The sequence below is a fragment of the Solanum stenotomum genome, unplaced genomic scaffold (assembly GCF_019186545.1).
Source record: "Solanum stenotomum isolate F172 unplaced genomic scaffold, ASM1918654v1 scaffold21219, whole genome shotgun sequence".
NCBI classification, from domain to species: Eukaryota; Viridiplantae; Streptophyta; class Magnoliopsida; order Solanales; family Solanaceae; genus Solanum; species Solanum stenotomum.
Window position 1 is genome coordinate 26,447 of NW_026026430.1, and position 11,599 is coordinate 38,045.

The 11,599-nt window shown below is 33.9% G+C and overlaps 3 protein-coding genes across 3 annotated transcripts in view; all 3 read right to left on the bottom strand.

Moving 5' to 3' along the window:
- The window catches only part of LOC125850963 (transcription factor MYB96-like), a 23,282-nt gene extending 22,848 nt beyond the window's left edge, over positions 1 to 434 (bottom strand). Inside the window, exon 1 of the mRNA XM_049530781.1 lies at positions 127 to 434. Coding sequence (XP_049386738.1) covers positions 127 to 434 — 308 coding nt within the window. The remainder of the gene's footprint in view (positions 1 to 126) is intronic.
- A 614-nt stretch (positions 435 to 1,048) lies between these two features.
- LOC125850964 (receptor-like protein 9DC3) lies at positions 1,049 to 8,124 on the bottom strand. The gene is made up of 2 exons (XM_049530782.1): positions 7,103 to 8,124; positions 1,049 to 1,871 (listed from the first exon to the last, which is right to left on the bottom strand). The coding sequence occupies exons 1-2, from the start codon at positions 8,122 to 8,124 to the stop codon at positions 1,049 to 1,051; spliced, it is 1,845 nt and encodes a 614-aa protein (XP_049386739.1).
- A 1,976-nt stretch (positions 8,125 to 10,100) lies between these two features.
- On the bottom strand, positions 10,101 to 10,796 carry LOC125850961 (synaptotagmin-5-like). Its single transcript, XM_049530780.1, has 2 exons — positions 10,362 to 10,796; positions 10,101 to 10,264 (listed from the first exon to the last, which is right to left on the bottom strand). The coding sequence occupies exons 1-2, from the start codon at positions 10,464 to 10,466 to the stop codon at positions 10,121 to 10,123; spliced, it is 249 nt and encodes an 82-aa protein (XP_049386737.1). The 5' UTR covers positions 10,467 to 10,796; the 3' UTR covers positions 10,101 to 10,120.
- Positions 10,797 to 11,599: the final 803 nt, after the last annotated feature.

Below are 11,599 nucleotides of genomic sequence, written 5' to 3' on the forward strand. Positions count from 1 at the left end.
CCCACATGACAAAATGATTCAGAGAAGCACAGTGCATCTCTCTCTCCAAAGAAATATGTTATTTTTCCACGCATTACAACACCTACTATTCCACTAGTAGTGCATCTTGACTCCAACATAACATACCCATCCACTAAGAGGCCAAAATTATGTATTGGTACTTGTGATGTTTCTGTTAATTGTGTTGCAATTTGAGCCCGCCTCTGTTCAAAAATGACACAAAGAGTAACAATCAACTCGTCTTCTTCCGGTGAGAACATTTGTGTTTTAAGACCAAGCTGCAAGTGATTTATCCATCGAAAACTACTATTCCTTTCGCAGCATTGCAGACCATCTAGTTTAGGGACTTTACTCCAAAGCTCAATTGCTCGAAGAGCGATAACATTCTCATCTTCGTCTGATCCCTCAGTGGTCAATTCAAATAGAGTGTCCATATAAGGTTCAAGCAACTCATAATATGTCGATGTCAATAGTAGAAAGCAAAGCTTTGTATTTCGTTGTCCTATTGACTTCTGCAGAGGTCGCATATAAGACTTGAGTAATCCGCCCCTTCACCGTAACTATAAAATTTTGCGATTGGCTTATCGGTTGTGGTTCCATTTTGAACCGCCCTAAGTATACCCCTAAAGTTGAGTCAGATTTTCAGTTATTATCCCTTGAGCTTTTCCACTTTGTATAATAACTATAATGCAATAGGACATATAGTTATGCTAAATGTATGGTTCCAGGTAAAATTGAACCAAGGGTTTCGGATTCGAAAATAACACATACAATTATATTGCTATCAAGTATATACAAACAACAAACAGAAAATTAAAAAGAGAAAAAACAGAAAAGTTCACTGTTGCAATCTTCCATTTTGTCCGTCGTCTCTGAGCTCTCTTCTTTGGCCTTCTCATTTTTTTGGGAAAAATGCCTTCAAAAAGTTTCACAAACCATATAGAAAATATACTAAATTGAGTGTTTTAAGTTGAAAATATTATAGCAATTTAACATTAGTATAGATGGATAGATAGAAATTTGAACTCCTATTTTAAGTCATCCTTGTCTAACTTTCCATCAACATCTCTCTTAAAATTGAAGAGGGGAATGGACCGATGAAGCTGTTATCAGAAAGATCAAAATAGCGTAGCTGTTGGAGGTTAGAGAAAACGTCATGAATTTCACCTGAAAATGAGTTGGACGGAAGATCTAAACGTGTGAGGTGCTTCAATTTAGAGATTGTTGAAGGAATATGGCCAGTGAAACGATTACCCCAAAACCACAACTCCCTAATTTGGATTAGGTTGCCAATGGAATCAGGGATGTGACCAGAGAAGTCACATCCATGGAGGTTCAAGTAATTCAAGGAACTCAAGGTGCCAATTGAATCAGGTAGCTCACCGGATATTCCTGTGAATGAAATATCCAACTTTAACAGAGTGTTGCTCGGGTGGATCTTTGGTAAAACTCCTTTGAGAAGACTGTTATCACCCAAGTTGAGATTCTCCAAGTTTGGCTGAAGGAAAAAGCTCTCTGTGAGAACACCTCGCAAATTGGTTACTGTAAGATCCACGTACCATAAGGAGGAAGAAGAAATATTTACAGGTATCGGAGATGAGATGTCAACAAGAGGGAGAGCTAGTAACTCCAGATTTGTGAAGTTGTGAAGCATTGTTTCAAATGTTCTCTCATCAAGTTGTAAATCATAACCAGAGAGATGAAGTGAAACCAAATTGGAAAGATATGAGATTTCTGTAGGGATTTTTCCATCAAAGGAAGACCATGAAAGGTTGAGATACCTCAATCGGCCAATGTTATGTGGGATCGAAGAAGGATTAAAGTCATTGTAGGCAAGGTTTAGTGCCTGGAGATGATGGAGTTGGAAGATGCTGCTATTGGGATGAAAAGTTCCAAAAAGCTGACTGCAACTAAGGTCCAGGGCGATAACTGTTGGGGTTTATTTGCCCTGATTTCTTACCATAAATAGGTTTTCCTTTTAGGAAAAGGTTTTAATATTTTACTAGTCCTTTTCTTGTAGGAAAGGTTTAGGACTCTATAAATATAGGCTTGTTCCTTCTAACTTAATTAGCATTCACAATGTAGTCCTGGGGTTTTGAGAGTCGCAGTTATGGAGGAGAATTTTGTGTACCTCCTTGTATTCCGAGTGAATTAGTTGAGGTTGTTTCTCTCTATATTTTGTACTCTCATATTTATAGTGGATTGCTCATCTCCTTTGTGGACGTAGGTCGATTGACCGAACCACGTTAAAGCTGTCTCTTTTAGTGTGTTTCTCGTTTGTCTTCTTACTTGTGGTCTTTCGAGGTTTGCTTTGCTAGCTTCCGCATTACACCTGCTTATTTCTTTCCTAACAATAACATGACCGTTTAACATGTCGCAAGTGACTCCATCCCAAGTGCAGCAAACCCTACTCTCATTCCAAGACTTTGTTCTTGGGTAATCATAATGCCCGGATTCATAATCCCAACAACAAAAGTTGTCAGAAATTTGAAAGGATTGTTTTAACTGAAGCAAAGCAAAAGCTTCCGTGGGAGAGCAAAGATGATGATCAAAGGATGAAGGAAAACATTCACTTATTAGCAACACAAAACAGATAAATGGATAAAAGAAAAAGAGACTCACCATCTTGCCTTTTTGTATTCAGCAAATAACAGGATGTTTTCTTCTTACAAATTGTTAGGGAAAACTTACAAATTAACAGAATTACAAGATTACAATTGAAAATAAAAATGAAGAAATAAATTTCTTCAGGCTGAGGCGCGCATATCTCGCTCTCTTTAAGGAGATTCAAGCCCACTGCAACAAATGTTTTTCACCGGTGGGAAAAAGGACAAATATGACACAGTTCAAACATGAAGAGATGGAAAATAACCAAAGTGTGGTTAATCAATTCCTAGTGATCACGATAAATCGGAACTGATGAACAATTGAATCACAAAGCTATAGAAGGAAAAAGTGTGTTTGCGCCTGCTAGACTAGTAGTTTGTAACGACTGGTTTGCGCTTTATTCTTTATAATCATTCAATATACATCTTTAAAAAAGTGTTTTGCAAGTGAACAACAACAACAACATACCTAGTGTAATCCCACAAGTCGGGTCCGAGGAAGAAGCTAGAGAGAATGTTTCTATAGACCCTCAACTCAAGATAAAGGTGTAGTGATCAAACTAACTCATAATTTTGTGTGTTTAAGTGGATCATTCATTCATTATGCTACTTCGTCAGGATCAGGAAAGAAACTGAAACGAACCTCCTAGCCGTTTTCTGAATTTTACATATTTTCCCTATTTGAACAATTTTTTCAATTTGACTGGTTAACTTTTGAGAAAATACATAAAATCTCCCTCAAACTTGACAGCCAAATTTACATTAGGACATTTAAATACCCCTTAAATCAATCCAAACCAAGTTGTAGGAATGCAATAATTTGGTGCAATTTTTCCGTGGAATTTATACAATCATAAAAGATCAATATTCCGAGTTAGTGATTAGTTGTCTCTTCTTCTATTTTCAAACTTGTTAGGTACACAATAATTTTCACATTAAGTTAAGTTAATAAGGGAAAATCCATCAATATTCCATTCCACCTAAGGAAAAAAGTGATACAATATTGTAACTAGTGGACGATGACTTGTAAGACTTTAAGCCAATTTCCACAAAGATTAGAGGAAAAAAAAAAGATTATGATGAATCAGGACTGATGAACAATTGAATCACAAGATGAGTACTACTTACTTCTAACAACTTGTTACTCAATTTTTGTAGTGTTCCACAACACTTGTTAGAGGATGGAGAAGACTTAACAAAATAATACTCCTGATGTCCTCATTTTCTCTAGATGTTGTGTTCATTTCGAAGTCATGATTAACTATCTCTGTAGTGTGTGCTATGCAAGATGATGTGAAATTGGTCCGATTATGCTTGACTAAGTCAAGTGAGGAAAAACATGAACAATAATTAAAGACATGATTTAAGTCCTTCACTTCCTCCGTGTGGAATTTTATTTTTGTTCTTTTATTTGGTTTTTATTTAAAATTTTGTTTGATATGTGTTTTCCTGCTTAATTAGTATGTTTTGAATAATTTGGTGAAGATCATTCCAAGTAATTGATTAGTCTGTTTTACAAACTTGTCTATAAATTTCCACAAGACTTGGTAGAACTCCATCAATATTCCACCAAAGTCTAAGCCAATTTCCACAAATACTACTATCCAGGGGCGGCTCTACAGCTTTGCAAAAAAAGCAATTGCCTTAGGCCCCAAAATTTAAGGGGCCTCGTTTTTAAAAAAAATAATAGGTTAAAAGTATTTTTTTTTAAAATATCGAGTATTATTTGTAGAAAATAAAAACTTTTTATAAAAGAGCAAAGAAGTAATAGAAATTTGACAAATTATGAATACTATGTTTCAAGAAAGATCAAATAATTGACTATAATAAACTTCACAAAAAATATATATTCAAATTTAAGGCCTCCATTCGGATTTGACTTTAGGCCACCGATTTATTATAGCCGCCCCTGCTACTATCAACTTGTCTAAAAGTAACTATGGATGACTCTTCATTATAAGTGAAATTAATAACCTGCAAATCAAGGTAAACAACATGTTAAATTATACTGATTGTAGACTTTATATTGTTAGTATATATAATTTAAATTCGTTTAAATATGAATGTCATATGGAAAGAATTTTTTTTAATCCTTAACTTCATGGTGAATGACCCAAATATAGATGTCAAAGCTTAATGGGCTTTTAGAAATTGCAAAACAAGCCCAGCCCACATTTAATAGAACTCAGCCCACCTCAAGTTAGATTTATGAAAAGGGGAAAATAAGCAAATATCCCATAAAAGCAAAATAAGTACAAACATATACCCATTACATTCAAACCCCACTAAATAATTACACTATATATTCCCTTACTAATTTCTCTTAACTAATACTAAATCGGTATCATATACTGTATTGGTATCATTAAGGTTGATAATTTCGCTCAACTGATACTAAATCAGTATCATATATTGTATGGGCATCATTAAGGCTGATAATGTCGCTGAATTGATACTAAATCAATATATATATACTATATTGGTATCATTAAGGTTTCTTGTTAAGAAATTACTCTTTAATCAATGTTACTATAAGAGTATATATGTGTTTAATTTATATTTGTATATGTATAAAAGAGGACAAGTGGCGTAATTAAAGCTAAAATTAAGTTGCGAGCTGTAATTAATTCAAACTATAACTATATTAGCTAATTAACTAGTATATGTTTGTTTTTCCGCGTAATTTTTCCTAAGGAAAGAGCTTGAGTAATCTGCCCCCGCACCGTAACTATAAAATTTGAATCTCTTAACCAACCGTTAATCCGATAATCCAATACCAATAAGCCAATTTTGCGATTGACTTATCGGTTGTGGTTCCATTTTGAACCGCCCTAAGTATACCCCTAAAGTTGAGTCAGATTTTCAGTTATTATCCCTTGAGCTTTTCCACTTTGTATAATAACTATAATGCAATAGGACATATAGTTATGCTAAATGTATGGCTCCAGGTAAAATTGAACCAAGGGTTTCGGATTCGAAAATAATACATACAATTATATTGCTATCAAGTATATACAAACAACAAACAGAAAATTAAAAAGAGAAAAAATAGAAAAGTTCACTGTTGCAATCTTCCATTTAGTCCGTCGTCTCTGAGCTTTCTTCTTTGGCCTTATCATTTTTTTGGGAAAAATGCCTTCAAAAAGTTCCACAAACCATATAGAGCTCTCTTCTTTGGCCTTATCATTTTGAACTCCTATTTTAAGTCATTCTTGTCTAACTTTCCATCAACATTTCTTCTGTTTTCCACAATACATTTCAAAGAGAGAAACTTTTGTATGACCAAGTCAATTGAGAAAAAATTAATAATAAATGAACAATAAAGACATGATGATGTTACTCCATTTCATCTTCCATAAGACAAGAAGGGACACTTTAATCAAGCGAAACCAAGTTATATGAATGCAATAAATTTTAGTGCAATTTTTCTACGAAATCTATATAATCATAAAAAGTCAAGATTTTTCATTGAACCAATTATGAGAACAGTTACGGTACGTTCGGGATAGAGAAACCAATTTTAAGAATGCAATAAACTTTTATGGAATTTAATTTATACAATATTCCGAGTTAGTGATTAGTTGTCTCATCTGCTATTTTCAAACTTGTTAGGTACACAATAGTTTTTGATCACATTAAGTTAATGAGGGAAAATCCATCAATATTCCATTCCACCTAAGGAAACAAGGGATACGGTAATGTAACTAGCGGACGATGACTTGTATGCCTTTAAGCCAATTTCCTCAAAGACTAGAGGGGGGAAAAGATTATGATAAATCGGGATTGATGAACAATTGAATCACAAAGTTGAAGAAAGAAAAAAGTTTAGAAAAATTGAATCACAAAGTTCATTTTGAGGTCATTAACTATATCTGCTGCGTGTGTTACCCAAGATGATGCGAAATTGGTCCTATTATGTGGAAAAATTTCTGCAGAACTTCTAAGAAATTTCCAATGACGAAACTATTGCTTGACTAAGTCAAGTGAGGAAAAAAATGAAGAATAATTAAAGACATGATTTAAGTCCTTCATTTCCTCCTTGTGGAATTTTATTTTTGTGCTTTTATTTGGTTTTTATACAAAATTTTGTTTGATATGTGTCTTCCAGCTTAAGTAGTATGTTTTGAATAACTTGGTGAAGATCAAAATTTAAGGATGTTTTATGACTAGAAAGATGAAGTACCACAAAATTATTAGCCACTTCTGTAGTTTTGAGTATTCTTCTACATCAATTTTCACAAATATAAGTCATGAACCAAACTCTATTGATACTAAAATAACACACATGTAATTATGTTTCTATCAAACATATATAAACAACAAACAGAAAATTAAAAAATACAAAAACAGAACCAGAAAAGTTCACTAATTATTCCACAAAATCAAACAAAGACAAGTTAGCCCTCTCAATCTTCCATTAAGTCCTTCGTCTCTGAGGTCTCTTCTTTGGCCTTCTTCTTTTGTGAGGCATGAGTCCATCAAAAAATCCCACAAACCATTTTGGCTTACGATATTTAAACATGAGACTCCACATGACAGTTCCAACAACTAGTCCACAGCTGTAGCCTATGACAACTGATTCCCAAGTAAATCCACTAAAAAAATATGACTCGCCTTCTTCTTCGGACTCCAATTGTTGAGGAACATGCGATGAATCACTCGTTCCACATTTCTTTGTTAAAGGAAGACCACATAAATCAAGGTTGCCACCATATGAGTCATTTTCAAATGTGTTGAATTGTCGAACTTGAGGAATTGGTCCAATGAGATGATTTTGAGAGACGTTCAAGAAGGACAGAAAGTTCAATCTTGTCAATTCCTGTGGAATCTTTCCAGTGAGCTGATTCCAGGAGAGATCTAAAGCTTCAAGCGTATTCAATTGCCCCAATTCCATTGGAATATGACCTCTGAGATTGTTATGGGATAAATTGAGTAGCCAAAGTGAGCTGAGATCCTTTAGTGTTTTTGGAATGACACCTTCAAAATGGTTGCTTGAGAGATCTATGGTTGTCATAATTGTGCTGATTCTTTCTAGCTCAATATCCCTCCCTTTGATCACCAAACTCACTGAATCCTCATACGATGCGTCAAATGACGAATTCAACTCCATGTACTTGATCTCTTCCGTGTCTTCACCCTCTAATTTAATCATTGCCTTGAAGTTTCCAAAAACTTTTGCAGGAAGTGAGCCACTGAAATCATTACGAGAAAGATCAAAAATTCGCAACTTGGGAAAGCAAAACTTAGTCTGCCAAGTACTTGTAGGTCCATGGAGCTTGTTCGACTTTAATATAAGGACCTGCAGCTCTTGAAGAATTCTGAGCCAAGCTGGAAATGTGTCATTTATAGCATTGTTCCCCACATCAAGGACTTGTTGACCATTACACTTGAGCAACGACACATGAACAAGTCCTTCAAATCGATTACCATTTACGACAATGGTACTCAATGAAGTGCTGTGTGCACATAATGGAGGAAGATTCCCTGTGAAATTGTTCTTTCTTAAGTCCAACACCATTAGATTAGCAATGCTTCCCAAGCAACTTGGAACGAGTTACTGAAGTTGTTGCGCGATAAATCTAATAAGATAAGCAAACTCATGTTACAAATGGATTAAAGGTAGTGGACCCTGAAGGGAGTTAAATTTCAGATCAAGATACTCTAGACTATAATAATGCAATTGTGGTAGGTTGCCTGTTAATGAATTATGAGAAAGGTTTAAGAACATCAACGAGTCCCACCTCATGCCGCTAAACCAGTTAGGGATTTGACCACAAATCTTATTGTTAGAAATATCCAAGTACACAAGTGTCTTTACATTTCTCAAGAAGTATGGAAAATGCTTCAGCGATGATAAGAATAAAGATGATAGGCTAAGAAAGGTGATATTCATTCCCTCATCACTGGTGATGTTATTTGATGAAATGTCAAGGGTAAAAAGGTTTTTGAGATTCACAAGTGATTGAGGAAAAGAACCACTGAGTTGATTATTGTTTAAATTCAGTTCTTCTAATGTTGGGTTTGTTTTGATCACTTCATCGGCTAGTTGGAGCGACACTGAAGATAGCAAAGGTAGGCTAAACAGGCCAAGATGGTATGGTACCATTCAGTGAGTTGTATGACAAATCCAGCTTGGTTATCTTTGGAAGCATGCTTTCCTTGCTAGGCAGTGGGCCAGATAGGGAATTAGTCGACATGTCTAAGAATTCAAGATGTGTCAAGTTTAAAATTGAAGCGGGAAATGGACCGATGAAGTTGTTATGGTAAAGATATAAGGAACATAACTCTTGGAGGTTAGAGAAAACATCAGGAATTTCACCTGAAAAGGAGTTAACTGAAAGATCCAAATATGTGAGGTGCTTCAATTTTGAGATTGTGGAACGAATATGGCCAGTGAAATGATTATGAGATAATATCAACTCCGTAATTTGTGTTAGGTTGCCTATGGAATCAGGAATGGAACAAGAGAATTGACATTCCCCAAGGTACAAGATATTCAAGGAACTGAAGGTGCCAATTGAATGAGGCAGCTCACCAGAGATGCCTGTGTATGAAATATCCAACTCCATTAACAGAGTGTTGCTCCGGTGGATCTTTGGTAAAACTCCTTTGAGAAGATCATTCCCTCTCAATATAAGTGTTTCCAAGCTGTTTGGCAGAAGGAAAAAGCTCTCTGTGAGAACACCTCGCAGATGAGTATATTCAAGATCCACGTACCTTAAGGGGAAAGAAATATTCACAGGTATCGGAGATGAGATGTTGACATAAGAGAGAGAAAGTATCTCCAGAGTTGTGAAATTGTGAAGCATTGTTTGCTCTCAACACACTAAATCACATGTATTCTAGATAGAAATTAAACAAAGTCCATAAAGGGACAGTCTTGCAACCAAAGACCATAATTTGAACCATAATGCATGAATTTAATCTCAATGATCTTATATGGTCATTCTGTGCTCCGAAAACAGAAAAGGACATTAACAGTGCGTTTGGTAATATCTTATTTTCTGATTTTGGTTTCCAAAACATATGTTTTAGCGAAAACATTTTCCACCAAAAAGGAGCAAACAATTATCTCAACATATAGACATTATTATCAATCTTTACTACTCAAATATTTTCACCAAAACACTATCCGATTTGCTGATTCAATCTTCAATAAATGTCTTATACCAGAAAAAAAATCCATTACGAAAAACATTTTCCAGAAAATAAGTCATTTTACAGATTTATGACAAATGACATAGCTTTAGCTACAAGTACAGCAAAATCCAGTAGGTTTGGTTTAACCCTATATTAATGTTATAAGATGTAAAAATAGTCTTTTCAGTCAATGTTGCTTGGACTCTTCAAAAATGATGACGGGTGAGTGTCGGACACTCCAAACTAGTGCATCATTAGAGAATCCGACACGGGTACAAACAACATTTTCTGAGAGTCCGAGCAGCATAGCTTTCAGAAACCCAACATAGCAAAAAAGAACTGTGATCTAAAAATTCTGACTCCGCCTCTACGTCCTACCAAATACATCCTAAAAAAAAGGTTAAAGACTTCACCTTTTGTTGATTTGAGAAAACAACCCAAGAAGGGTATTGTTCTGGTGTAAAGATTTTTCTTGAATCTTCCACTGTCATTCTAGCAAATGCAGCAATTCCACTAGCCTTCACAATTCAACCAAAAAAACAACATAAATACAAAAAACCCCAGAAATTGAAAAAAATAAAAATCCAAAAAAAACAAAGACTTTAGTTGACTAACCAGATCAGTACGTTGTTTGGATCCAGCATTTTCAGATTTCACAAAAGCAACTATTACAGCAAGTCCAAATGCTATTCCAAACACAACCCCTAAAACAAATGACATTTTTTTCCCACTTTTTGTTAAATCCCCTCTTCCTTGTTCAATGATTTTTGTGAGGTAATAAACTGAAAAATGTTGAAAAGAACTAAAAAATAGGTGAGATTTTGAATCTGTTTTTGGAGTTTTCTTCTTATGGGGTTTTCCTAAAAGGTGAATTCTTGAAAAAAAATTACATCTTGAGATTCACTGAAACTTAAAATTGTTGAAAGAAGAACTCAAAGTTGGGATTTTTAATCTGTATTTTTGGAGTTTTCTTCTGGTGGGGTTCTTCCAACAGGTAAATTCTTGAAAAAAAAAAATAATTAAAAAGTATATCTTGAGACTCAGTGAAAGTTGGAATATGTATTGAAAAGTGAAACTTAGTTTTAATTTGTTTGTCTAGTTTTTACCGATTTGATATAAGTCTAAGAAAGTTAAAATAAAATCTTTGAATCGTATGCTTTTAAAATGATTTTTAAACATGTCACGTGGACTATTGAAATTTAAAATTCAAAATAAAAAAAGTATATATAAGTAAAGAAGAATTTTAATGATATAATATTAAATTAAAGTTATATAAAAAGACATATCAAAATATTTTTTAATGTTGTAGTCTTAAACATATATTATGTGAAACGTTGAAATAAAAAGATGTTCAAAATGAAAAAAATTATTCTTTTTGAGACAAATTAAAGTACGATAAATAAATTAAAATTATAAAAATATTTCAAAAAATAATAAAACAAACAAATTAAAACGAAGAAAACTGATGTTTTCAATCATCTTTCTTGTTATAATCAAAGCTTTGAACGGCCATAACCAGACAAAGATACTTTAATTGTTTTCAAAGTGTCCAAACTAAAATTAGGAAAAGAAAATAGGAATGTCATTTTTCTGACAGGTGAGTTGACCATTTGTGGGGCAATATTTTTAACCAATTATATTTTGCCATGTGGTCAAATTATGTAAAGTTTTAATTTATCTTTCTTAATTTTTAAATAATTTGATTATATTTTTCTCTTTGTTAAATTAAATTTTGGGAATAAGTCTATTTTAGTCCATCAAAAATAACTTTGACATGTAGTTTTGCAGATAGTAAAGATCCAGATGAAACTGAATCACAGGTCTTGAATTCGAACCTGAAAAATAAAAAAAAA

Bases quoted from the DNA above. Each gene is read 5' to 3' on its own strand.
- LOC125850964 (XM_049530782.1), bottom strand. From the start codon at position 8,124: ATGGTGTTGGACTTAAGAAAGAACAATTTCACAGGGAATCTTCCTCCA. The intron at 1,872-7,102 runs GTTTGTGGGATT...TCCCAATAGCAG, and splicing joins AAATATCGTAAGCCAAAATG to CATCTTCCAACTCCATCATC.
- LOC125850961 (XM_049530780.1), bottom strand. From the start codon at position 10,466: ATGTCATTTGTTTTAGGGGTTGTGTTTGGAATAGCATTTGGACTTGCT. The intron at 10,265-10,361 runs GTTAGTCAACTA...TGAATTGTGAAG, and splicing joins CCAAACAACGTACTGATCTG to GCTAGTGGAATTGCTGCATT.